General features: G+C 38.0%; 1 protein-coding gene across 1 annotated transcript; it reads left to right on the forward strand.

Moving 5' to 3' along the window:
• Positions 1 to 5: 5 nt before the first annotated feature.
• On the forward strand, positions 6 to 27,166 carry SCG3 (secretogranin III; the record flags this gene model as incomplete). Its single annotated transcript, XM_010285676.1, has 12 exons — positions 6 to 72; positions 777 to 829; positions 1,411 to 1,456; positions 1,552 to 1,767; positions 2,819 to 2,961; positions 4,146 to 4,307; positions 4,632 to 4,809; positions 6,711 to 6,827; positions 18,404 to 18,487; positions 19,078 to 19,206; positions 22,294 to 22,374; positions 26,604 to 27,166. Coding segments are annotated over 12 exons (1,395 nt in total), but the record flags the coding sequence as incomplete, so codon positions are not given.
• Positions 27,167 to 27,879: the final 713 nt, after the last annotated feature.

Here is a 27,879-nt window from a genome sequence, read left to right on the forward strand (position 1 = left end):
TGGCGGTCGTGGTGCAGGTGCTGTCGCTGCTGGCAAGCGGGGTGCACGGCTTCCCGAAACCTGGGGGCAGAGGTAGGCGCCTTCGTTAGCGCATTTTATCCGAGGTGGGGAAAGTTTTGCAGGGTATAGATGATAGAGGAAAGCAAAAACTTTCCTTCCACTTGGCTAAAAGCAATTAGATCCTAAAGAAACAAGATTCCTGGCGCAAGACGCTGAATGGCTGAAGCTGTAATCTAATATTGAAGTGAAGCGATAGGTGCTGGTAAAGGGAAAAGCTCTGAATTTTTTCAGTCTTTTCCGAGCAATGTTTTCATCCTTTCTACAGCAGTTTCTGCATAAGTCTCGCTCGCTCGCTCGCTCGCTCGCTCCCTGTGTCCCCTGGTATTCTGAATGTAAGAGATTCTTAATCTCTTGGTTGTGCCAATCCGATTACTGCTATTTTAGTCAATCTCTCACAGCATTTTTTCCCCCAATTTGTTTACGAGTTTTCTCATCAGAAAGGGGTTACTGAGTCTATATCTGTATGTCTATTACATCTTTTGCAGAACCTGTCCCTCTGCCCCAAACAATCATGCTTTGTTTAAATGTTTGAGTTTTTTATTGTATTCTCATTCTTCTAGGAACACTGAATTTCTTTACAAGAACTAGCAGTTGGAATCATATTTAAGACACCGTGTTTTATGGGAGAAAACTATAAACTAAGAAAAAATGTGCTGTCTCTTTGTAGTCGCATGCATCATGTAACTGAAGTGTATATGTGTGTTTGTTTATTCTAGATAAAGCTATACACAACAGGCAATTAAGTGTAGAAAGACCTTTGGAGGAACAGGTAAGTGAAATAAAAAATATTTAGAATGTTTTTTTGTTTTGGCACTCCCATAATATTCCTTCAGGTACCAGATCCATGAATAACCTAATGGCTTAAGAAATGAGTTAAAAATAGATTTGTCAATAAAGTAAATATTGATGGGGTTGGGTACAAAATAGAGTTTCAATAATTTTTAAGAACTGGCATATAGAGTTTTACTGTCCAGGATTCCAAAAGCAGGTCATTAGCTCCAACAGCTCACAGGTGTGTCATCTCTTTGTATTGACATCCTACGGGAATGTAGCGGGAGCTTGGATTGGAGACGGAAAACATAACTGGCATTTATCTTAAAATGGAAAGTCTGTCGCAGCTTCCCGTCATGTCCGATTCTGATCAGAGGATGCAGTGGTAGTGACAAAAAGTGCCAAGTGCTTAATCATGTTCTACTTATTAAGGCAAACTTCTTACTAAGAGTGAAGATCAGGCATTAAGGCTTCTGCTGATATTGATAAATTAAGAGATCACACATTTTAGTGTATTTATTCATTCTGCCTGTTTGCTGTTTTGTTTGTTTGTTTTTTTGTTTTATTTTTGTATATCAGATTGCTGAAGCTGAAGCAGACAAGCATAGGAAAATAGCTCCCACAGGTAAAACATCTTTCCCGGTTTTATAGCAATATTCATCATGGTATTCAAAGAAGTATAAGATTTTTTGTCATGTGTGCATTTGATATATTTTCCAGAAAATAAGCCAGAATTCAGGAATTATTCCTTTGTTGATGACCTGAACCTGCTAAAATCAGCAGCAGAAAGAGAGAGGAATGAAAAGGAGAGGGAGTCAATTAGAAGCTCTTTGTATGAACAGCAACTGGCCATTGATGATGCAGACTCCACCAAGAACCGCAGGCTTGTGGATGACTATGACTCCACTAAAAGTGGGCTGGATTATAAATTCCAAGGTATTCTATAATCATCTTTCAGTGACTTTTAGGTTAGACTTCTCTTGCAAACTGATTGCAGTCATGAATGTTGTACTCACCACTAAAGATAAGCTCTATTTGTTACTGGAGTACAATTTCAATTATTTCCAGCTGTGGAAGCTTGTCATATTACAATTAGGTTTTGAAATGCAATACAAAAGAATTGCTGCTAATTTTCAGTCTTCTTCCATGGAGGAAAATCCAGCTGTGTCATTTGCATTATGTTTTTTAGCAATTTAGATCTGTTGGAAGGAAAATGGGACATATTTTTAAGCCAAAATATATTTATTCTGGTTTAAAGGAAGAAACACTTTTATATAGAGCTAAATCACATATATTTGTTCCAAATGTCATGTGCAATGTTAGATAATTCTCCTCATCACAAAGCTAAAAGAAGTTACCAAAGGCCAAAGAATACTTGCCTTTACTACAGAAGTAGTTAATTGACTTGTAATTTGAGTCCTCTGAGAGTTGTGAGCAGCATTTAGCTCAGGATATTTTTAATTATATCAAAGTATGCTGATCACAGACCAAAGCTTACTCATCATATTCAGTTTTCCATTGGTCATGATGATATTATTTGCCATAAGTAATGGTTATATAATTAAAACTTCATTTGCTGAAATCCAAACAAGAAGGTAGCATGCTGTTTTTCATGATCTGTTTTGATCTAAGTGGCCATACAATGAAAGTAGATACCAGGAAGATTAATATAAGCAGATATGTGAGCAGTGTTCTCTCATTCTTACAATTTTTTCTATAAACAAGAGAGTATGCTCCTGACGTTCATCTCTGCTCTTTCAAAAGAGCCAGTCAGAAAGACATTTTTCAGGGGTGGAAAATGGACACAAGGAATTTTTCACTGGGCTGATATAATGGATTCCAAAGTGTGTACCAATATGTTCGTAATGTGTTTAAAAAGTGCAGCTTTGTTCTGAAGAGAAAAAGATGTGAGCAGGTATTTTTCACATGATGTCTAACCCAAATGAGTTAGGACAGTCAGCACACAATTAAACTGTAATCCTTTTAGATGATCCAGATGGCCTCCATCAATTAGATGGCACTCCCTTGACTGCTGAAGACATTGTTCAAAAAATTGCTGCAAGAATTTATGAAGAAAATGATAGAGGAGTGTTTGACAAGATCGTTTCAAAACTTCTAAATCTGGGGCTAGTAAGTATCTTGTTAATACTTCATTTAACTGTTTTGTGGGTTGGTTTAATGCTCTTTTAAAAACCAATTTGGATGAACACTGTGTCCAGCTAATAATGCTGACCTAAGTGAAACTGACTGGGTTTCAGGCTCTAGGCAAGCTTCTTAACTCATTTGGGCACATTGGTTTAGTTCTGCAATAACATGGTTGTTCCTGTGATGGCTTTGCAACAAAATAGACCAAACTGCAGAATGTTTCTGATGTTGAGAAAACATTCACTGATTGTACCCCTGCCATTGTCTGCCCTCATTTTTCCTTTAATTTCTCTTCTGATTCTCATTGAGTTCTTCTGTATTATCAATTTCTTTTGGATATTTGTGGGGAAAGGTCTGAGCTCATTCCTATCGACCTAGTAATTATTGTCATCAGTGGACATATAATGATGCTGGTTAGTTGAGGATGCATTTCTCCTTGTTACAGACCTTTAGCAAGACTGGGTTTGTCTCTGACCTCTGGATGTCTCAATGGTTTTAGCCATTACAAACGGGATCCTTATATTTTAAAATACTAACTTTATCTTTTCTGCACTGGATTTTGCAATTAGCTATTGCATGCGGAATCCCACTGATTAAAGGGAGCTGTGGGACAGCTGCATGGTAGAGTTCTTGTTCAAGTTACAGCTGTTACGAAGCAAAGAGAAAACATTTTGATGATGCTGTAGAAAGCTATTTGCTGTTTCCTTTTCTGTATACTGTATTCTGTTGTAGTTATTAAATTGTACATAGGTATGTTGCAGAACATATATATTTATACACACACATATAGAGACATATAGGTATACCACACTTGCAGCTCCATCTTTCAAGCTGGACTCCACTGTGTTAAGCCCTCTATGGGTTTGTTTTCCTACTGGAGGCTGTATGTGTGGATGGGTGGTTTTTATGTATACACACATATTTGATGACTGTTTGGATGTGTGTATATATACATTTATATAAATATAGATGTATATATGTCTTTATGTATACATGTATACACACACACATCAGTGAAGGTATTACACCTAATTTGGTTGTGCTCAGGTTTGAAGCAAACATATTTGAAGCAACCTATTTACAAAGCTCAGGTTTCATCTTGATGTTTAACCTAGGAAAAACACAATATTCTATAAGTATATAAGTACTCTGCACAAATATTTTAACAGATCACAGAGAGTCAGGCCTATACCCTCGAAGATGAAGTGGCAGAGGTTTTACAACAGCTAATTGCAAATGAAGCAAAGGATCGTGAGAAGGAGTCTGAAGATTTTGATTACCCTCCAAGCAGAGCAGACAGTGATACAAAAGAAAAGCAACAGGAAAGAATGGTAATTTCTTAGCTAATCATTTTGACTCACTTGCCAAATGATACAAGTAGACCAATACACTGCTTTGCTTTAGGGAATAATTAGTTTAATCTGGAAACTAAGTATGTTCTTAAAGAAATTCCATCAGATAGAAAAACAAATTGTGAGTTACTTTGAGGTTTAATCCAGATGCCAAATTGAAATAACTTTGAGAAAATAGTATAGACTTCACCTTGTGATTAGGAAAATGTTGGCATAAGATTATGATACTATTTATTGCTCTATTAAGTCTATCACCAAAAGCAATGTTCTTACAGGTATTATTTTTTTTTGTCTTTTGTGGAGACACAAAGCAAAGCTGATCAGGATAGTTTCATTAATGGAGAAATTGATGATACACTGGATAACACATGGTCATCATCTAATATCCTGGAAAGAAGAAACGAGCTGCCTTCTGAAGATAATTTCGAAGACCTCCAATATTTTCCAAACTTTTACGCACTATTAAAAAGTCTTAACTCAGGTAAGTTCATCATGCGTTCACAGGAATATTTAGGAAAAAAATTAGAAAATTAAGATTCTCTCTGTTTTTCCCTTTCCCTTCCCCACAGTTTCCCTGCTTGCAAGAGTCCATGTGCTTTAAAAATATTCTCTAAGATGCATAACAGAAACTGATTCGATTAGTGAGTATGGCAAAACATTGGGAGGAACAGCACTGAGAACTGCAAACTGTGTGACCTACGCAGCCCTTCCCATCTTGTGCTGTATGATTCAGGAGTCATGAATTCTTTTCATTCCTGTAAGGGCATGATGAAAAACTGGGAAATTGTTTTCTCCAGGGATCTTTCCAGTAACATCTGTGTCTTCTAAGCCAACAGAGATACGAGTAAGCCACAGTAGAATCCTTGCAGTGATGGTACCAGTAAATGAGCCCAAGCCTCCCAGCCTTTTCACAAACCACAGGTTTGCTGTTTATTGCAATGAAAGCTCTGCACGTCTCTTCCTATTCCGGTGCTAGACATCATTGCCTTCCAGTTAGTGCAGGCAAGATTGTGGCACCTCGCCACAGCCCCTTTGTCAGCATGCTCTACTGCACACCCACTCTCACCCTCTGCAGCCAGCATATCTTCTGCTTCTTTCCAGGACAGTCAGCAACAATTTATTCTGTGGATTCCTTGTCCTGCAGGAGACTTAGTCTTTCATCAAACTGTCCCCATAAATACCTGAGTGGAGAGCTAGAATGAAAAACCTGAGGGCATATTTTGCTCCAGTCCAATCTACAAACTTCATATTATTCTTCCTGTTCTTTTCATTTTCCCATGGTAGTTTTGCATGCTAGTTCTTCTCCTTTTTCTACTCACAAAGCAGAAAGGCATGTTTGGTTTAACAGGTTATCAAGCAAATAGAACCAGGTCCCATCTCTGCCATGTATCCTGCTTTATGCTGTTCACCTGCCGGCTTGTATCAAGCTGGAGGAGAGGGGATTCATTTGCATCCTACAGATGTGTGTTAAATTGCAAACAGCAGTAAAAAACCTGTTCAGCATCTCTCCAAAGGGGCTGGCGCTCTGCCAAGGCTGGGAGTATGTTTCTGACTGTCCCTGTCTAACAGTGCCCCTGTTGGATCCTTCAGTGACAACCTGGGGTGCAGGAAGAGCTTGTGTATCTGTGTGATGGGGGAGTTTCATGCTGCTAATGCAGAAATAACAGTAATATTGTTCAGCAGATAAACACAGTGGAAAAAGAAAGCTAAGAAGCAGTGATCGTGAGGCTAGTCAGTGATACATATGGGCAAGAAAGGTGGATTTTTATAATGAAAAATCATTGTTTGTATCCTATTCTGGAGTCATGATCCTCCCAACCATGTAATATCATGTTTTCCCAGTATCTAATCATGGTCTTGTGCACGATAACAATCACATTTAAGACACTTCATATTTTTGGCATTGAACCCATGGATCTTGTAGGAGGAAGGATCTCAGAGCTGTATTCCTCATACAGAACCAGACTGGTCTTCTGAGTAGTTCACAGACAAATAAAAGAAGATGACAGAGACTGTAGAAAACTCTGCCTATATCTGCCCTCTACCCAGCAATTTGAACTCTGTCAGGTCACTTCATCTCAGTGTGTCTAGTGTTCTTATCTGTAAAATGGAATTAATACCATTTGCCTTCCGTAACATAGACCTTCAAGACAAAAAGCTGTAAAGAAGAACCAAACCCTGAAGTTTTGAAGTATATTCAGTTGTACTTTGCAGGAGCAGTTTAAAGGGAAACTTATATAGTTCTTTGATAATCCAGCACAGCATTTTCTTTTTAGTGAGTAGGTCATTTTTTATGCATGAATGTTGTGCGGAGTTTGTAGAACTGAGTTTTTCCAAGTTGCCTGATGTCTTTAACTAGTTTTGCTTTATCCCCTCACACAGAGACAGAGGCAAAAGAGAAACAAACCTTGATAACAATTATGAAAACCCTGATTGACTTTGTGAAGATGATGGTTAAATATGGAACAATCACACCAGAAGAAGGAGTTTCCTATCTGGGTGAGAGTACATACTTTAGGCAACAGTGTTATTCACGCTATGTTCTTACTCTACCAACCGTGATAATTACATTCTCATCTTCTTTGCTCTTGAGTCCTGTTTCAGACTTGTTTATTCAAAATGTTAAAGCTGTACTTCTAAATGATTGATCATTCATTATAGCAATGTTGAATTCCATACTGCTCTCATATTTCCTATATCTAATGAAGGAAAGGTTATTTATCAGATATATATTTAGAGGATTATTCCACTTTCACACCTGTGAAGCGCACTTGACTTCAATGGCTTTATGTTAGGGGAAGATTAGTGTTTTGCTCAGGTGTATTGACGTGTATCAGGTACCTGCATTTTCCAAAAAGAATCCAGCACTTCAGCACCTTTAATCTGTCATCCGTAAGTAGCTAGAGTAGACGAGAGCTAATGCTATGGTCTTCTACCAAGTAAAACTCCTTCCACCTATGGAAAGTGTTACATCTTGGCACAGGAATAGTTTTTGAAGCACTCTTTTCTGGATCCATTTTAGAGTTTGTGGCTATGCAGATTTTGTAAAATTGTTATAATTTCCTGAAGAGGGATTTTGGAACAGCCTGGTTTTGGTGTTTTGTTCTGTTTTCTCACACACTTCTCCTGGCCTTTACAAACTCATTTATATTAACTGATGGTAGCCTTTCTAGTTAAACAAACAAAGCTGCAGAAGAAGGGCTTATCTGCATACGCTTTGCACAACCCTTTCATTTTCCTGAAGTTATTCATGGTCTGGGTTAGCCTGAGAAGTTTTTGTTTACATCAGGGCAATTTCTCAGCTTCATAAATCAGCCTGTCACAGAGGTAGGACTGGCAATGATCTTTCATGACTTCTGCTGGTTTGTTTGATAAGGGCCATTGCAGATACATGGTTGATTGATGCAACTGTAACTGTATGGATTGATTATCAATTACTTGGCTACAAAAAATCCCGTGGATCATGATTCACATTCAGTGCATGGTTGCACCTCCTCTCTAAAGAATTCATCATAACTCTGACCAAGATTATCCCTTTATTTGCTGTGAAAAGTCCTTGAATTTTGGAATATTTGGACAACTTATGCTATACTTCAGCTCTTTATTTCTCTGTCTGCCTGTACATTTAAGGAAAGATGCACGTAAAGAAATGGTTGATTACAAGCAGAGTGTTCTCAGTGTCATTCTACAAGTGAAGATAATATGGCTTGAGCAAATGTTGCCCTCACTGATAGTGTTGTGCCAAAACTTAATAAGCTAACTTCATCCCTGATGCAAGACCACTCAGATAATGGAATTACACTAGGCATTTTTCCTGCTAAAATTCAGGGCAGTTGTTCACATTGGCTTTACTTTGAGTAAATAAATACTGTAACCCTGGAAACAAATTGCCGTGATGACATAGTACAGAGGGCAGGGATTAGGTTAAGAGTTTCAGAAGTCTGATTTAGACTGGATTTAGAGTAAGACTATCAACTGATGTATCCAGACTTTGCCTTGCAAATGAGTGATTTATGCAGAGATGGATTTTGTACTCCATCAAAGCAACTTACTGTAGTGGAAAAAGCTTTCTCATAGGTCTCAAGTTGCTTCTGTGGTATTCTTTTTTTAGACTTGCTGTTGAGAAATAACTTTAAAGCTGACCTTCATTTATTGAGCTAATATTCTCAAATATTCAAGAACAGCAAGCACAGGAAAATCTTAGCTTCTTGCAGTATCCATAAGCATGGCAGCAGTTTTATTGCCACCCTTATTCAACTAAAAGTTACATCATAATATACCCAGTAATATTTGAATACATACTGTGTTTCTTGGTGAAGTTTGGTTAGGGGATTAATGCCCAGCTGTGTTTATTTATAGCAGATAAAGGAATTAGTATGAATGTCTGTTAGACAGCAGAAACAATTAAAAAATTGGCAGCTTTTAGTTGTTCCCTTAGTCCAAAATTGGCGAGCAGATTCCATGCTAGTTGGTGGAAAATACTGCTGGGTCTGTGCAGATGGATTATATGCTTTCTATGTCTTATTACAGCAGGAAACTGCCTAAATTACTTTTCCCCACTCTGTGGCTGAAGCCATGTGTAAGCTATGTCCCTGAATTATACATTCAAAATAATAAATAATTTACTGAATCAAGTCACAAGCTTTTGCGCCTCTCACACGGATGCAGAGACATTGAATTTGAATGCATATACCAGCAACAGCTGGTTTGGGATTTGGAAACCACAGCATTATGTCATCATCATTGTATCCTACTCTAGGGGAAAGTATCTTGCTGCTGCAGAGAATGATGTTATTAGGTTTAGCTTTAAGTTACACAGGATCTAGCTGCAGTGTGGTGCAAGAAAAGCACACATGCACACACAAGTGCAAGGAAGAGGACGTTCGTGTTTTAGTACACATATTCAGTATTATGTAATATGTCTTTAGAAGCTTTCCATATGCTAAATATAAGCTGTAACACAGAATCCAGAAAGCCAAAACCAACATATCCATATATATGAAAGAGGAGAAAAAGTACCGCCTACCTTTTACAGTATGTATTCAGAAAGTATAGCTCTGGAAGCATTAAAGAGAGGCTGTAACAAACTGATACAAAATGTGCATTCAGCTGAAATCCATCATATTTGATAATTGCCCTGCTGGTGAAAAATGCCACTATCTTCTATCACTCTTTCTTAACTATGAACGCTGTATTTTGATGTAGCAATTTCTTCTGCGGAGTGAAAACCTCATATGTTTCTAGCCTGTTCAAAAGCTTTCAGAAATCTTTCTAGAAAGCCTATCTGCCCTCTGAAGATGGAAAGCTCCTTTAAAATCATTTTTGCAATTAGAAGAATGGACAAATAGTTGGTGCAGAAAGCATAATGTAATCAATCATATGACACAGGACCACATGTGGCTTGTGAATTAGATCCAACTGTGGTATTGACTTATCCACCTATGGCTTGGTTGTCAGCATCCAGCAAATGCTGCCCAAACAGCTGAACTCTCCTTGCTTGCCCCAACCCTCTAGAGACACAGGCTGTTATCACTGAACAGGTTGAGTATTGGGAGGACTTAGGACAGTTATTGAAACAATGATTGCTGTTGGCAAGAGTGCAGTGACAGAGTGGAATGAAAGAGTTGGAATCCCTCCACATAATGACCACTGGAAAGCAGCAAGCAGCTTTCAAAGAAGTTATGACTGATTCAGTATAAAATATTTCATTATTCATGGCTTCATACTGTTTCTGTTGCATAAATAGCTGATACTGAATTTTGCATGCAGAACTGAAAGGACTATATCCTTCATGGTGCTGAGTGCTTCAAGGGAAAAAGTGCTGTTCAGGCCAATAGTAAAACTCACTTTGATTTCAGCAGAGTGGAATAAGGAATGCATTGCATAGATACTTGTATTGTTTGAATATTAGTTTGTGAATTGTATCATGCTTTCCTTCATTTTCCTTCTGTCTGTTGAGTAGTGTCATAGTGGAGATTTACTCTGATAGCTTTTCTTTCAGAGCCCTCTGTCACAGACCAGATAAATATTAAGGAAAACCTTCATCTACACCACACAAAGAAGAGAAATTTTTTTGTGTGCTGAGTGCCTCTGTATGTCAGGCTATCTAGCTAATTTTAAAATGAAAGCACATCAATCCACTACCATCCTGGGAAAAGTTCTTTTTATAGTAATTATGTAAAGTAAGCTATAGTTTTGTAATACATTTATTTTAATAATATTGTTGTCAGCTTAGAAGCAGGAACAAATGGTTTCTGCCAGTTTGTTCGGATACATTTATAAATCATCTCCCACTAATAAGACCAAAATAATGGGTGATTTTTAGAACGATTCTAGGAAATATTTGTAATTAGAACCTAGTGGACCGTAACAAAAATAGAGCTTTCAGAGATGATAGACAAATTCTTAAGAGGCCCAGTGTGTACGTATGGATTCTTTTTACACAGTACATTGATGATATTCTCCTGCTGCACACTGCTTACAAGAGTAGATTTGTAGCAAATTTATCCATTGCCACCCCAAGCAAATTAAAGTTGTATTATCCAATGAACTGTTACCCTAGAAATGTAAATTAGTTATGTGCACATTGTATTCTTGTGTGGAGTTCTCATTTATTGACTAGTGCATGAGGCAAGAACTTTTGCAATCAGTACTTCTCTACCTCACAGATATATAGAAGCTTCACCACGATACTGTGTATAATGCATATTTTATTGCATCTTATGATTGAGGTTGGTCATTTTGTTTTCAGTTTCTAAATCAGGGCTTCTGTTTCTTCCACAACTGAACAACTTTCGAGAAGAGAAAGAGGCAAAGGAGTAGGAAGAAAATTAAGTTTAAGCACCCTGTAGCTTTGCTCTTTCTGAGGGAGATCCCACTTTTCACCTCCCTGTAGTAGAGCATTTAGCTTACTGGAGCCACAGTGTACAACACAGACCACAGCAAACCCCCTTTTAATCAGGAGGGAAAACAGAGAAATTGGTCCAGCTCATCAGTATGCAGTGTTTGAGTCACAGCTGCCTCCTTCCATAGACCAAACCAAAGCCACCTCTCACACCGCCTCCCTTTGGCTCTGACTCACTGTCAGAATCCACACTCTCCCCCGTGACTGAGTAGGAGATTGTGTCGGTTAGAAATGGGCATGAACAGATGTCTCTGTTTATCTCTTCTCCCCCTCATCATTTGTTCTCCATGGACAATTGGAAGGAAAACCAAACTGCAGGACACACTAGCAACAGGGAGGTGGGTGGTTCATGGGTGAGCTACCACTGAGGTATACATACACACGTTAGCTCGGCCCTTTTCTAAAGTTACTGTTGGGATATTGTTTTTCTATAATACTCTCTTTTAGACACACTGAGGCTACATGAAAAAAATCCAGGCGAAATAGAGGAGGCAGAAAGCCCCCTGTGTTGATTTTTAACATGTCCCTGCCACTCCATGCTCAGGAATATGGAATAGCTGTTCTGGCTCGCGCATTCACGCTTGGTAGCCTCCAGAGCTCCACTTCTGATGAAGGCAAGTTCTGCAACTTCCCTGGCACAGGCCAGTGCGTAGTAAAGACAACCTGGCCTTTTCTTGGGAGAAGAGGAATACTGTGTCTAATATCTGAAGTTCTCATCAGCACAGGTGCCACAGGCCAAAGGTCTGGTCCTGATACTTGTTTAGTTAGGCAAGAACAGGCACAGAGCCAAGAATGTGAGGCAAAGAGCAGATCAGAGCACAGACCGGCATCGCCCTTCCCCTACTCGCTGTCTCCAGAAGCAGATGCTCCCTGATGCAGACTGTGTGATTTGAAAGGGATGAGGAAAGGTGTGGCTAAAGCAGTGCCAGAGGCTGCCAGTGATATATGGACAGTGTCATGTGGACCTTTTGTTCTTTCCTTCATTCTGACCTGGGAGATGAAAGGCACTGACATTATTTCATACAGGGAATTGTTCATGCATAGTACCTCCTTTTTCTTTTTTAATGTCTTTTTTTTCAAAGGGCTCTTCGTTGCTACTGTAGGTTTTCTTCATAAGCATTAAAATCTTTAATCGATTTTCCCTGCCTGAATTTCCCTTTGGTGACTTCCTTGCCCAGTATTACTTTATTATGTGACTGATGCATACAGCTGCCAGCGGGAGTTACTTAATTGCAGGCAGCTCTCTTTTCTCTGCTATTTATTTTGTATCTGATGAACCAAGGTGACACAGATGCCAGTATACTGTACTGTTCTTAGGAAGATCAAGGATTCTCACGTATCTGAAAAGTAGAAATCGGGGGCACCTCAGATGGGGGCAGCGTGTCAAATACTGAGGAGCCGCAGTGATGGTGTAAAGTACATGTGAATAGTTAAACCCAAGATGAATTTGCATGGAGGTCAGATAAAAGGATGTGGGGACAGAGAGTGTGCAAGGGTCCCAGACAAGACTGGAACCTAGGAAGTACGGTGATTACAGACCCCACTGCAATTTTATGGCTTTCTGTAACTTCATCCCACATATCATCCATGTCTGTCCCATCCTACTTCTGCATTTGCACAAACACATGAATGTTTTTTTGCCCCCACTGCTTAGATCTTATCTCCTATTTTTCCCCATTCAGACTCTCACTGCATAGAAAAAAAAAGGGTAGCTACGGTGTGAACAGTCTATGACAGCTAACCTCACAGTTCTTAAAAAACAGGACCAGTACACCCTAGAGTAAAATGGGAATCACCTGAAAGTGGCAATATGTGTGAGAGCTTAGTATTTCCAGTATCCATAGGATCTAAATTTTCTCAAGTATCTTTCTGGGAGAGATCCAGTAGCTTTAGTATTACTAATTCTTTTTCCCACCACACTACGTGACTATCAAATCACGTGTACAGGAACCAAAACTAAAATATTACAATTCATTCCTTTGCTTATCACTAACTACCCTTTAAATTTGCAGCTATTTCTTGCAAATATATTGCCTCTTCTTCCATTTCCCTTCACTGCCTCCTCTATGCTTTCCCAACTGGGTACTTTGTAAGAAATCTCCATCTCCTCTAGTGTCTCTTTTGCCAAGTATAGTGCTTAGTTCTGAAAATCTAGGGTTTGCATCCTACCAAGTGGCTTGTGTTTCTAAAGAAAGGAGCACAATGCTTATATTTTTTCTCACTATATTTAAAAGCTGCATAAAAACCCCTTGCTTTCTGACTTCAGTGTCTCTCTGTTGCAGCTGAGCACTGAGACTGTAAGTTATGGTTTGAGATGATGATGTGGGTGCGGGGTAAAGAAGGTGTCACTGAACTTTCAAAACTAAGCTCCATCCCACTCCTGCAGTAGAGGCGGCTGTGTGCTGCTTCAGTCCCAAACCATCATGCTTATAAAGTGCGTGCTATCAAAATACTTTAAATGTGTGTGCGGGCCATGTAGCAGCCTCAGGATGGGAAAGGATTATGAAAGAACTGCACAACCCAGCTCTAGGAGACGTGGATGCAAAGGAAATGCCTGTAGAATATGGAAAGGATAAATCTGAGAAATAGTCTGTGAGGTAGGGAATTTAATAAGGACAATAAAGGAGACTTGGTCAGAGCTTTGTTCAGCTCAAAACTAATCTATTTAATTGTGTTTTACTTCCTGAGTTGCTTTTAATCTGATTGCCAAGCAATACTGCTGCTGCTTTTATTTCAAATCATTGTGACCATCTTGCCTGTAATCCATTTACAAGTGATGCTACTACCTGGGGTTTGTCACCTGACATGTCATTCCTCATGGCAGCATTAGGCTTCAGACACACCATCATGACAAATCAGTCAAACAGGAACATTCAGAAAGAAAATGCCATATCTTGACATGTAAGGCAGGGAGTTGGAAAGGAACAGGAGATTTGCAAGGCTGAGACCCATCTGTAATTCCACAATGGAGGGATTTCTCTTGCTTGTCACAGTTTAAGCAGTTTATGTGACATATTGCATGATACATGTATGAGGTGACTAAAGGTCAAACTCTGCTTTTGGCTACATTGGTGAAAATCCAGCGGATAGTGACAGTTCCTGGACCTGCACTCGTGTAAGCTAAAAGGAGGATTTGGCCAAAGAATTAATCAGTCATGCTATTCTGTCACAAGCAAATGCTGAGATGTCATGAGTTTTGTCACAGATGGAAAAAGGCCTTACAGACTCTAACAGATCATCTACTGCAGGAGACAAAAGAGCCTTGGGAGAACTGTGCTTTTTTAATGCCTGAAATATGTGCATCTCATACAAGCAGCCATCAGCACAAAGCTTTCTGGCTGGAGCTACTGTAGTGTGTGAACTCATTAAATAAACTCATGTTTAGCTATTGTTAAGATTGATTTCAGGTAGCATGATCATCCCTTTTTCTCTTTTAATAAACACAGCCTTTCTACGCTGTATGAAAACAGAACAGCAAAGCAGGTCTTTCTGTGGAAGTTTAATGACATGAAATCTCATCTTCAGAAGTCAATTTGATGAGGATAGAATGTGAAACTGCCTCCTGGGTGCAAGACAATTATGCAGATGAAAAAACCCTTTGCAGGAAAATTTGCAAGAGTCCAGAAAACACTGCGAACCTGTCTGTCTATAGAGAAGGGTCCATTTCAGGCTTTCATTACCAAGTCCATTAAATATTCAGATAGGTACGTTAGTTTCTGCCTCTCTAATAGGAACAAAATCATTTAACTCATAATATTTTTTCACACAATATCTTTTTATGTGCATTTAAAGGGTGTTACCACAGTGCGTTCTCACAGGGTAAAGATAAGCACTCTGCATTTATGCGATTCAGATTTTTGGACGCCCAACTTGAAGGACATCAGAGTTTCAAAAGTGCTGTGAATTTGCATTTTCAGATGCAGTTAGTAGGATCTATCAGTGTGTAGCACCTGTAGAAACTGGGCCTAGGACGTCTCAGAATGCGTACTCGAAACAGGAGCCCTCCTGGAGCATGGATGCTTCAGTGAGTCATCCCAGATCAAAGAGCAGGTTAGGAAGCGAGGCAAGGCAGAAACGAGGTCTTCTGGCTCCTGGTGTCTGGTTTGAGTGATGAGATTATACTGCTCTGCGGAAAGCCGGCCGCCAGAGTGACCTATTTTGCCAACGTAGGTCATTTCTATTAGCTCAGTAGCTATTGTTCCGTTGTTTTAATTAGTGCCATTTCAAATAAGTGGCCAGCTCTGTGGAAAGGTCAGTATTTTTCTGAACTCTTCCTCTGTAAAAATTACGTTGCTAGGGAAACGATACCGGAAAAGTAATCAATTCTTGTTAGACCTCCAGATACAACACGCAGTTGCTTAGCTGCTGGCCAGGCACATCTTACTTCAGAAGATGACTCACTCCATCAGTGTAACTCAGAGCAAACATTGTTCAGCCCTGGCCCAGCCACATATGACAAGTACAAACATGTTTTGAAACAATACCAGCTGTTCAAGATGTACATTCTGAAGAGGAAAAAAGGGCAATAAATCCCGTTCAAGAAGAATTGGGATTCTCTGGTAACATTCTCTTTATGACATACACGTAGGTACACCAGATAGTCCCCGTAAACATGAACAGGGTTACACAGTTAACTCTGTCATGCAGAAAATACAGCTGCTTATGAAATCTTGAGGTTCATGTTGACGTGCCATGCAGCTAGCAAGATAGCTTCAGTATTTCTCCAGTGGTCCTTATTAAAAGGCCTGTAATATAAACTTGTCCATATCTTTACTGACAAAATGAAGCTTTGAAAATGGAATATAGTTGTTATCGTATTCAATCTGCCTTTAGTGGCAAAGCTTGGATCATTAGTGGTCAATGTTGCCATATTATACTTCATATACAGATGTAGCTGTTCAATGCATATGGCTGGAAAACAATGCATATTATCATGTTACTGTACTTGACAAAGTACTAATAAATATTGTTTATTACTCATATATTGAACTCAAATGAAATTTTTAGCCAAATCGAAAAACTCCGAGAAACTGTAGAATTCCTGATGGGATTTATAGAAGTAACTGAATAATGGAGGGGTATAAATCCTATTGCCTTCAGTAGCACATGCAGTATGTGGTTATGTGTACAACTTTTAAACACTACAGTCTATCAACATAACAAAAACATTTGGAAATATTATCAGTATGCAGACATTTAAATCTAAAGGTGTCTAAGTGGGTTATAAATCCATCTTGTGGTGGGGTCTGTTTTCTGCTATTACAATCTTACTGTAGTAGTGCCTAAATGCAGACACTTTTAAGACAGAACATGAAAGGTACTTACGCATCAATGCACTTAGATGTGTGTGGCATTTTAAACATTTAAATACTCCTATTTATTTTAAAATACTGTGTTCACACTTAAAATTAAGCCTGTTATAATATATTTTCCTAGATTAAAGTCTAAAGTCAGCAAGATTTTTGCATTTGCATGAATTAGTGAAGGAGAATAATCTATTCACTTGAATTTACAAAGGGTTTTTAAGTTCTTAGCTGTATAATCTTATCCTAAAAACTGTGCCTCTTGCAACAGAGAAATCCTTGTATTCCTGCTGGAATACTAGGATGATACTGAATCAGGGTAAAAAATAGTATCTTAAGCTCAGCTGAAAGGAATGTTTACAGTCCTTTCAATAAGCTTTGGATCAAGTGATTAGTGAGGCATCAATACCACCACTGTAATTCTAGCTTGTTTTTTTCTTCAGCAGCATGTCTGATCCAGCTTGTAACCCAGCCCAGACCTGCTTAGTTTAGGGCATACGGCAAGGGCAGAAATCACATTAAAAGGATATATACCAAATGAAAATTGTTTTCACAAAAAAACCCCTAATGTGATGTAGAATTGACAGGGTGCAATCAGGCAGGGTGCCAACAAAAACTGCCTACATTTTAGTTTTATGTAAATAATAAAACATAGAGGACTCAGGCAGACAGGATTATGTGATTTCTCATCAGATGGCAGGCAGAATTGCTTATGGTGATCTGCCATGAAGAGAAATGCACTTGCTAAAAAACTGATCTTTAGGTTTCAATGCTGAGTATCTTTCTGACGGAAAAAGGTGCTCCCCGCTGATGGATAAAATGTTGGCCTTACACAGAAGTTACTAGCCCTATAATATCTATTCTGCCACAGTTACCACATCTCATACTGAATATTTTAGCTGTTTATATAAAGGGAATTTGACAATTCAAAACAAAGTCTCTCAAAATAGCCCACCAACTAGCTGACGACTATCAAATTTTGGGTCTATGTTTAACTGAACCTTTAAAAAAGCTGGTAAAGCGAAAAAAATTCTACGACATGTCCACAATATGACTGAGGAAATATGGCAGATTGTATGATGATCTGTATTTGTGAATATCTATTAAGTGTTGGGTTTTTTCCCATGTAAGCGTACAATGTATATATCTGAAACATCCATCCTGATGAAAAAGGTGCTTTTACTTTCAAATTAGATGAGTTCAGCTCTGAATTTTGCATAGAAAAACATTTTCTAGACTTCTAGGACTGTATGCATAGCCACGGCTGTCTACTGGATTTTCAGGTAAATACTTGACCTCAGCAACTTTAAAAAATATTTGTTTAATCAGTTCAATGTACATATTTATTTCATCTACATATAATTTAAAACCTTTTATTAGACTTCTTTTCCAATGAAACCATATAAAATCCAGACAGATAATCAGTTTGAGATAATATTTTCCCACCAGGATGAAGAACACATTTCATAGTCTTGTATACTTTGTGAAGTTAATTAAACCTTTTCATTGCTTTCATCAGAATAAATTGCTACAGATAGTTATCTATATTTTGTGACTTATGTGACTTAAATAATTAGAATATATGTGCACACATTTGCTCTCTTTATGAATATTGGCTCTATTTGGTACACCTATTGTCATGATTTAGTGGTTCTTTTTTTTTTAAGTAAGATTGATCAAAGTTCCATATAGCTATTTGTTCTTTTACTGTTGGCTCTGCAATAATTCTTCAGAGGCAAGGATAAAGACTGTTCTTTTAGATTTCTACTTACTATTCAAACTGGTGTTGTGGAGAATATAGTATAGATTCTGCATCATATCTGTTGAAGAATAACTGGGGTTTGGTTTTGTTTTGCCTTGATTTCTAGAAAACTTAGATACAATGATAGCTGAGCAGACAAAGAAGAAGCTTGAGAGCCCTTCCACTAAAACTAGAACAAAGCTACCAACAGGTACTTATCCTACAATTTTCTGTCCTGGAATAACACATTTTTTAACCTATTCAGTTAAAAGCATGCTAATTGTTTAGAAGCCAGACTGCTAGTTAAAGATGCAGTCCCTCAAGGACCTGTAGCACAGTTTGGATGTCTAAACACACAAGAAGAGAGGAATTTTTACTTAATTGTCCCATTTTTGAGAAGTATATTCACTGTCCTTTTCTTCAGTGGAGTCCAGACATTACACATATACAAAAGTAAGCTGTATCAATGATTTTTAAGACTTAAATGATAAAACAATAATTCTTTGTCAACTTTGGATCTAGTGAATGCAGATTTCCTATCATTTTTCTCTGCACAAAGGGATGTGCCTTTATGAACTAAATATTATTGCATTTTAATCACTTGTATTCAGCTGCTGTTCTAAGACCAGAAACAGGCATTCCAGGGTAGAGATGACCTTTAGAAACCACTTTGAGCCAGACTCCAATGAGGTTCTTCCTCAATCAGTCAAATTGTTTTACTTCTTGAAGATCGTACTGATGTGATTTAGAAGTGCTTTTGGTACATTTGATACAAAATTGCTCTTACTGTTATTTCTTTAGACAAGAGTACTGAAGAAGCAGACAGTACAAAGGAAGAAGCAGCTAAAATGGAAAAGGAGTATGAAATCTCAAAGGATTCTACAAAAAATGAAGAACAAACTGCAGCAGGAAACAGTGGAGAGCCCAGAGGTACAAAATAGCCATTGCTTTCGCTACATATATATGCTCCAAGTCACTGGAATCTTTTACTATCTTTGGTGTTGTTTTTCCATTGTGTTAGCATAAATATCTTCAGTTTATAGTTACTTGGAGTCAGTACACAACAGCTCGATTCGCAAGTGTACTTATTTGCTTACTTTTAAATATATGAAATTATATCCCTTGCTGAGTAAGGCCATAATCTTTCACAGAATTCATAGCCCCTTTTGAGAGCAGTATGAAATGCATTTTGACACAGTAGTGCAGTGAGATTCTGCCTCTTTGCATCTGTGGCTTTTCAATAAAATCAGATCATCAGGATATTCAATATTCTCAGTGAGGCCATTGATTTCTCTAGCTCGTGTTAGAACAAGCTGGAACTGAAAGGTACTGAAAAGTTCTGCAAAGTTGAATAATTTGCATTACTCACTGTCAGAGGTTAAGGGTCATCAGCAATTAACCTGCTTTACATAACTTTGAAAACCTATTACAGTAAGTTGTTGTCTCAATAAGCAAACTTAGCATAGTGGTACTTTTATTATCCTAGTTGCCTCAGCATGACACATAATGCCACGTTCCATGCTACATTAGACTGTACTAGCTGAAGTCGCTCTGACCATGGGGTGTAAGTCATAGAATCACAGAATCATTAAGGTTGGAAAAGACGTCTAAAATCATCAAGTCCAACCGTCAACCCAACACCACCATGCCCACTAAACCATGTCCTGAAGTGCCACGTCTACATGTTTTTTGAACACTTCTGGCGATGGTGACTCCACCACCTCTCTCGGCAGCCTGTTCCAATGCTTGACCACTCTTCAGTAAAGAAATTTTTCGTAATATCTAGTCTAAACCTCCCCTGGCGCAACCTGAGGCCATTTCCTCTCGTCCTATCACTTGTTACTTTGGAGAAGAGACCAACACCCACCTCACCACAACCCCCTTTCAGGTAGCTGTAGAGCGCGATAAAGTCTCCCCTCAGCCTCCTCTTCTCCAGACTGAATAATTCCAGTTCCCTCAGCCGCAACTCATAAGACTTGTTCTCCAGACCCTTGACCAGCTTCTCTGGACACGCTCCAGCAACTGAATGTCCTTCTTGTAGTGAGAGGCCCAAAACTGAAGACAGTATTCGAGGAATAAGCAGCTATATCTCAAAACAAATCTGCAGAGGACAGTGTGCCTCCTTACACTATACTTCAGAACCTGTGTCCCAAAGACCAAAGACAAGCATTGCTATACTTTTAGCTAATCTTGTATAACCAAGCATTTCTGTGGTGTCCAGCACAGCTCTGAAATATTTAAATACAACTTTTTGCCTCTCTCAGCTTGTACAAAAAGTGAATCTTAGAGGTGGTTGGTGTGTAAACTTACAACATAGTAGTGGGTTCATTCTAGGTCAGTGTGTGGATGAAGAACTTACTGAGGGGAAGGAAAGTTGGAGAAATTAATTGGCAAGTGACAGTTACAGTATGATGTTTCTGGCTCAGCCATGTCTTTTGATAGAGTGAGTTCCATAGTCTGGCTGCATCTCCAGACTAAGTTCTCCCTCCTGCACACAAAACATTGTTCATCAACATTTTATTGACTAAGACTTGATGGACTTTCTTAGGAAGTGATGTATAGACAGGAGATTTGTCAGGGAATGAATGCTGAACTTTTGAACGAGGATGTTTGCTGGGGCAGAAACCTTTCAGTGCGTTCTTACTGCTAAGGATTCAGCATAAGCATCTATGTTTTGTAGTCAGTTGCTTTAAAAAAATTGCTTATAATCTATTTTTCACTGATGCTGTTTTATGCTCATACTTTTTTGGATGCATGTGTTTTCAGTGCAAGATGTTTGTTAATGAATTGCAGTAATCAAGGCTACAGTAGCTTGTAGTTCATTGGCCACCTGCTTCAGTCCTGTGGGCAGTGCAGACATATAAATTATTAGCCACTCACAGATAGAAGGTGGCCTTTTTTCCAGCAGTGGTTATTTGAGCATAGAAGAGGAAAATAGCTCAAGATGGCTGTCTAGTTTCACAGTAAAGAAAAATTGTCTCAATACCCATGGGAGGAGCTAAATAACATATTTCGCTTGTCTATTGAAGATTTGTCTGTTCAGTTTGGTTCAGGTTATACTCCTGTTACTTTCAGAAAAATGTTCAGTCCAATAGCTTTTTAAAAATTTAAATAGGATCAGTGTTTAGTTTTTTGTCTCATCATGCAATGCCCTTTGCTCTTTCACAGAGTAACTTATTATAAAGCTAACTCTGCACTCACAGCTCAAAAATTGCAGTATTTCTAATACTATATCCAGTTACTGATGGGACCAGACATGCATAGTTGGCAGTAGCAGCCTTCTACATGCTAATCACACTAGGGACTAGGGTTTTTTTTCCTGACAAATGTAAGAACATTACATCAATAAAGCTGCAGCCAAGTTAAGAATTCAAAATCCATTAGCTGGAATATTTCCTTAGGGGCCTTATTAGGTAATCCTTGAACTAATTCTGTCCTGTGAGCTTTCTGGTCCAAAAATAGCCATCACTTTAAAATTTCGGCTATAACAAGGAGTTATCATGGTAATTTTAATACATCCTTCTTCTCAGTAAATATAAGTAGCTGTATTTCAGCTTGTCTTTCCAAAATATCACATCTTAGATTTGCTGTATGCTGTTAGTACTACTGAATGGAGGAGTTTTCTGACACTGTATAGGAGATACTCAAAGCTCTTAGTCTTATTTAGGTCATTCCTTGCTGTCTTAACAGCTTCATCTTTGCTGAACAATTATTATGATCAAAAAGCTACAGGTTGCCTTTAATTCACACATGCAGTATTTGTGGATACCACCAAAAGTTATGTATAAAGGTCAAAAAAGCCATGATCCTAAATTTGTGGATGTCTAATCATGCACAGACAAAACCTGCTAGCTATCTGTGGGAATTTTGCCTGACTAAAGTTGACAGGACTCAGCTTTTAAACAGAAACTAAGAATAGTTTTAATCTGCCTTCACTGTGACCAACTTCACTTAGTTAATCAAGCTGCATCAATCGTTGATATAAGTGCCTGATTTCTCTCTCATCCTTTCCTCTAGGGAAAGCTGAGGCATATTTGGAAGCAATCAGGAAGAACATAGAATGGCTAAAAAAACACAACAAACAAGGTAACAAAGAAGGTATGAAGTAAAAAGCCTTGACATTGGGGTGGGCACTATATATATTACAAAGCATGTAATTTAAATTGTGTTGTATAATTTAGCATTATGTTGTAAGTTAAATAATGGTAATGTGAAACTGTGCTTTTCTAGATTATAGTGATAATTAGTAATGTTAGAGTTAAATAATACAGGTCATGTAAAAGTTAAATCAATGAATGAAAATAGTAAACTAAGGCAAATTCTTGTAAACTGGCCCAAACAGCCACTGGCCACAAAACACACAATGACTAACCAGCTAGAAATTAGTCATGTGCTGTCCAGATGGTCATGGTGGTCTGCATGTCACCAGGTAACAGTACGTAAGTTTTGTCTAGTGCTTCATGTCTTAGTTCAACATATCTTTTAATTATGATCCTATACATGAGGTAAATGTATTGTAAATGTCGGGATGTGTCTAGAAAAGTTCAGAGCATCAGGCTAGCACTGTGCATGCCATCACAAATAGCAATGAGTTTTGTTTCATAACCATAATAGTTAAGATACAAACTTATGTCACTAGCACCGTAATATATTGGATTACAGCCCAAATCAACTCCAGTGACTTGTAGCGCTCACACGCACAGCTGTGTGTGCGAAAGCAGCGCATGGGGTATGCTCACCAGCTGCCTCACCATTTGACTCTTCCTCGGAGACAGGGCTGTATGACAGCTGGAGGGAGGGAGCTAACAGCAGCAGGATTTCTAGCTTATTTTTCACAGATCTTTATTTATCTGTATCATGTTTGCCCTGAAGATCTCACATAAAACCAGCCTCCTATCCCTTCTCTCTGCCATTGCTGGGTCTTCTACTGTCACCTGCTCTGTAAGTGAAGGTTTCTAGCTAAGGGATCCTTCCCTGGGGTATGACTGGCACCTGGCGAGAAGGATCCTTCTTGCACCAGCCAAGCAGAGGAGGATCTGAGATGAGATTAGCTCTAGCTAATCTAGCCATCCTCTCTGTGAATTGAGTGTATATGAATTTCATTTCAGAGATGTGTGCGTGCCTACAGCCCAACACATTCATTTTTCTATATAAAAACACCGTAATAGGAAGGATATTTTTTCATTTTTTCCATCTTAGAATTGTTTCCATACAACGGCAGCAATGGCAGGCATACATATCTGCTGAAGAGTTTTCCTGACAGTTCTAATAAATGTTTCTTTTTATCAGTGTACTCATTATAGTAATTAGATCTCAGTCAAGTGTGATTATTTCTCTGTATAACACATACTGACTGGGCAGCCCCTCACTCCTCTTCATAGTGACCTTTCCTCTCCACTACTGCAGCCTGAAAGTGGCTGTGACTGCCGATCAATAACATTTCCTCTGCCTGTGAATGCATTAAGATGTACGCTTTCTGCGTAGATGAATTTTCATTTGCACTAAAATATCTTTATTGTCCTCTGGCAATGGCAATGGACCTTAAAGGGAGTGTGAGTTATGACAAAATTAGAATAGTATTCTTACTCTTCTGATACATTATCTTTATTATGCCTTTCCATACTTTTTATTTTCGTAAAATGCTAATTCAGTTCTCCTGGGATGATGTTAAAGGAAGTGCAGTCAGGGTAAGCTTATCTAACCGTGAATGCATTGCACCGTGTTTCTTCAGAACAAGATTAGGTGTTAGCGATGTGCTCATCAATCATTCCTCCAACTCCAGTTAGCACCTGGAAGCCAGTGGAAAAGTGATTCGCAAAGTAATTTGTGCATTAAAATGGCCAGTCTTTTCCACCTCTATTCATGAATTGTTTTACTCACTGAATATACTTGAAGAGGTCTAGGTTTTCTTCAGGTAAATGTCTGTGGATCCTTAACTTTGGATGGATTTCAGTAGAAACTATTGTTCATTCAATGACTAATAACCCTGGAAATGTTAATTTGCATTTTCCCAGTTTAAAAATATCAATTGCCTTTTAAGAAGGCAAGTAAACTTGAGTGGTCTGGATGATTTAAAGAGAAACATGTTAAAAGCCTAGATTTTGGCCTGATTGATTGCTTTTTGTGTCCAAAGTTTGTTCTGCGTATATACAGTATATAGGCTCTGTGGGTCTATCCTTAGTATCTCCCAGACCTGGCTGGATCTCTGAAACCGGTGCTCTTTAAGACCAGCTCCTCTCCTGTGTAAATTAACATCGCTCCCACCAGTAGACGTCAGCTGCTGGGTATTCTATTGCGTTTAGTCTCCACAGCACTTAACTGTGAGTCATTTAACTAATACATGCAAATAGCATGTTCGGATTTTTCACAAAATGCTTGGGTAGTTTATAGGTTCATAACACTAAGAGTAGCCATTTAGGAATGAAAGTAAATTCTATGATTAATTGCAATGGTAAATGGCTTGATCTGAATATGCAAATAAGACCTCACTTTGTTTACTGTAGCAGTTTCACAGCTCAATGCTGCAGCCATTGAGGTGAATATAAACCAAAGCTGATTTTCCTAATTACTTGCCCAAATTAATAGGTTGTAAATAAGTATTAGAAATTAACAGTTAACAATTTCTAGGAAAAAAAACCCAAATTTAATTGCCACAAGATATACAAATTAGCCAGAATTGGAGAGTATCTTAATGGGTGTAATCCCATACAGAATGTTTCGTAATTAAACCTTCACATCTTCATGTAATCATCTTAGAGTTGTAAATACTATTCTACAAGAAAAATAAGTTCAGGAATTTTAATGTGAATAATGTGGATATTATACTAATTTAGTATTTGTTGTTCAATTCATTTCCATTCCATGGTATTTTTAACTGGAGACTCTCATTCTGTCAACATGAATGAAATCTCCTAACCTTATTATGAAATTGCTATTTGTTCCTATTACTCAGATAGGATGAAGAGCCAAACAGATTACAGTCTTTTAAGTGATGCTGGTAACAGATCAGACGTGAAATCCTGGCCTCAGTAGAGCAAACAGAAAAATTCCTATTAACTCAGACACGGAGAGGACACCTCTGCAGGAGTGGGGAGTTTTGAATATCAATTTTCTGTATTACTTACTTGAAATTGCGTGATACTGTTATAAAAATTATCGTAAGCATTAATTTGCTTCTTAATGTCTTTCTATTTCTATCCAATTTTGGTCACTCAATCATAAAAGACAGAAAGCCATTATTGCCTGTTTTGTTAAGAATGTGCAGTTTGAAAGAAGGTCCTTCCACTTATTGCTGTATGGTGATACACACTGGAGTACATTACAAAATCAGTATTAATATATTCTGAAGGGTCTGTCTGTGGAATAAGTAATTTATACTGAAAAATTCAGGATGTAGCTATTTCTGAGAAAGATATTAATTCATTTAACTTAGTACGAACCCTTAAAATATTGATGTTTTCCAGACTACTAACTCGTGATTCTAAAAAATTAAGCTTTACATTTTATGCAGTAAATTATGTAACTGAAACTTGTATTGTGTTTTTGTGTGACTATACTGGATCTGTTGCCAGAGTTATGACTACACAATAGGTTACCTTTTTAATTTATTTGAAAGTAGAATTCTTTACATGGAAAACAGTTTTCCAGCACAGGGAAAGTCTATTTAGTGTGTATAGTGTGAATCATGCCGCATAGATGCAACCATCTATCAGAAAAGGAGCAAGAGTCTTTCAGCACTGTATTGCAGATTGACATACAAAGATTGTCAGAGACCACCCTGACATTAACACTGTCATGAAGAGTACTCACTGCAATATTGTTCATGTCAGAATATTATGTTCCGTATCAAGCTAAATAATTGTATTATCTCGATTTATTTTCAGGAAGTTGCTTTCTTGAATTTTCACTACAGGTGTTTGTAGTAAGTGAGAATTTTACTAGGATTTCAATAGGAAACAGTCAATTTAATACTTTCTTTTGAACCCATGACAACTGTGAAAATAATAGGGTTTTAACAACAGCTTTTGCATGCAGACTAGAACATAAATCTCTGGACCAGACAATATTCTTACTTTAGCATTTTCCAGCAAGCAATCTAGAGCAAGAGATGATTATTCCTCTTGAATAGTGAAGGCGCCATGACATGTAAAAAGACTTTGTGCACGTGTGGTTTTTTTCTAAATTGTTTTCACAGGTTGCACTTCGAGTGAACTCCCTTCACGTTGGATAAAGTGCATTTGTTGGATAAACTTTACAATGACATTGTTTCTTAGCTGAAGCAGTATAATGGCAATGACTCATTGTGCAAATGAATTCTTATTTTTCAGACTATGATCTTTCAAAGCTGAGAGATTTCATTGATCAGCAAGCTGATGCTTACGTGGACAAGGGCATCCTGGACAAGGAAGAGGCTGATGTAATTAAACGCATATATGGCAGCCTGTAAAAAGCTGGCGGCTGCCAAACATATAGAAAATTAGTATAGCTTCCCCCACTCCCAGCTCAATGACTTATGATCTGGTATTTTGAGGATATCATTAGAAATGCTCTGTTTACATTGTACTGACAACTTTCTAGACAGAAATGAAGAGCTGTAGTACTCCGTACACTGACTGCATACTGTATTTTCCTACACTCGCAAATCAACCCTAAACGCCAAATTCTGACACTGGATCTCTATTTGACAGGGTAAATATTTACGTGAAGTTCTCTTTGATTTATTATTTTTATTTGGTTTATTTTTGTAGATAAACCAATCATTTCTGATGGAAAATTCTTTTAATGCTACATCTTTTTGCTCTCACTCCACTAGCTTTCTATAGATGCAAATATGTAAAGGGCATTATTAGAAAATAGTTCATAGTTCTCTGAATAAAGTATTTGAAAATAATTTACCTATTAAAGTTTTCATTAATCTTAATATGATTTTATATCCAGAAATCTTGTTTTTAAATCCTAATACCTGTTTTGTTCTTGACTTTTTTTTATTTCTTTATGTAGTATTCTGTAACTTGGACTATAATGTCCTTAGCTAACATACATCGTTGACACTACAGCTGCCTTCCATATTACAGAGCTGTATTCTCCCCATTGTTCCTTCACTCAGCATGTATAAACATTCTCTTTGGTGCACCATTTGATGATTCTGCATGCATAATTAGTTGAATTCCTGATGTGAGTAGCCTGATAACAAGTGTAAATAGCTATTACTTTCTTCAAAGAAAAAAAAAAAGGAATGCAATCCAAGTCATTTTGCATGGGAAGGGGAGTTTGCAACTGGAGATGTTTTTAGGAAGATGGGCCCTGCTTTTCGGAAAGACTTAACTTAAAGAACCCATCATATCTCAGCACCTCTGAATATCAAGGCTGTGGTGTGTTTACTGACTTCTGATCTGTGCTGAGCAGTATTGTTTTGGAAAACTATTTTTTGGGCATATATATGCTATCATTAGCCAAGAATTTGGTACCTCCTAAAGGATGAAAAAGGAAAACAAAAATGTCACCCTCATTCTTCTTCCTCAACTTAGAGAGTTTTAAGAATGGTTTATGACATCTGTTATATTCAAATGAATAGTTAATTTTATGTATGAAGAACTCATGAAG

This window comes from Phaethon lepturus, unplaced genomic scaffold (genome assembly GCF_000687285.1).
Source record: "Phaethon lepturus isolate BGI_N335 unplaced genomic scaffold, ASM68728v1 scaffold51494, whole genome shotgun sequence".
Lineage (NCBI taxonomy): Eukaryota > Metazoa > Chordata > Aves > Phaethontiformes > Phaethontidae > Phaethon > Phaethon lepturus.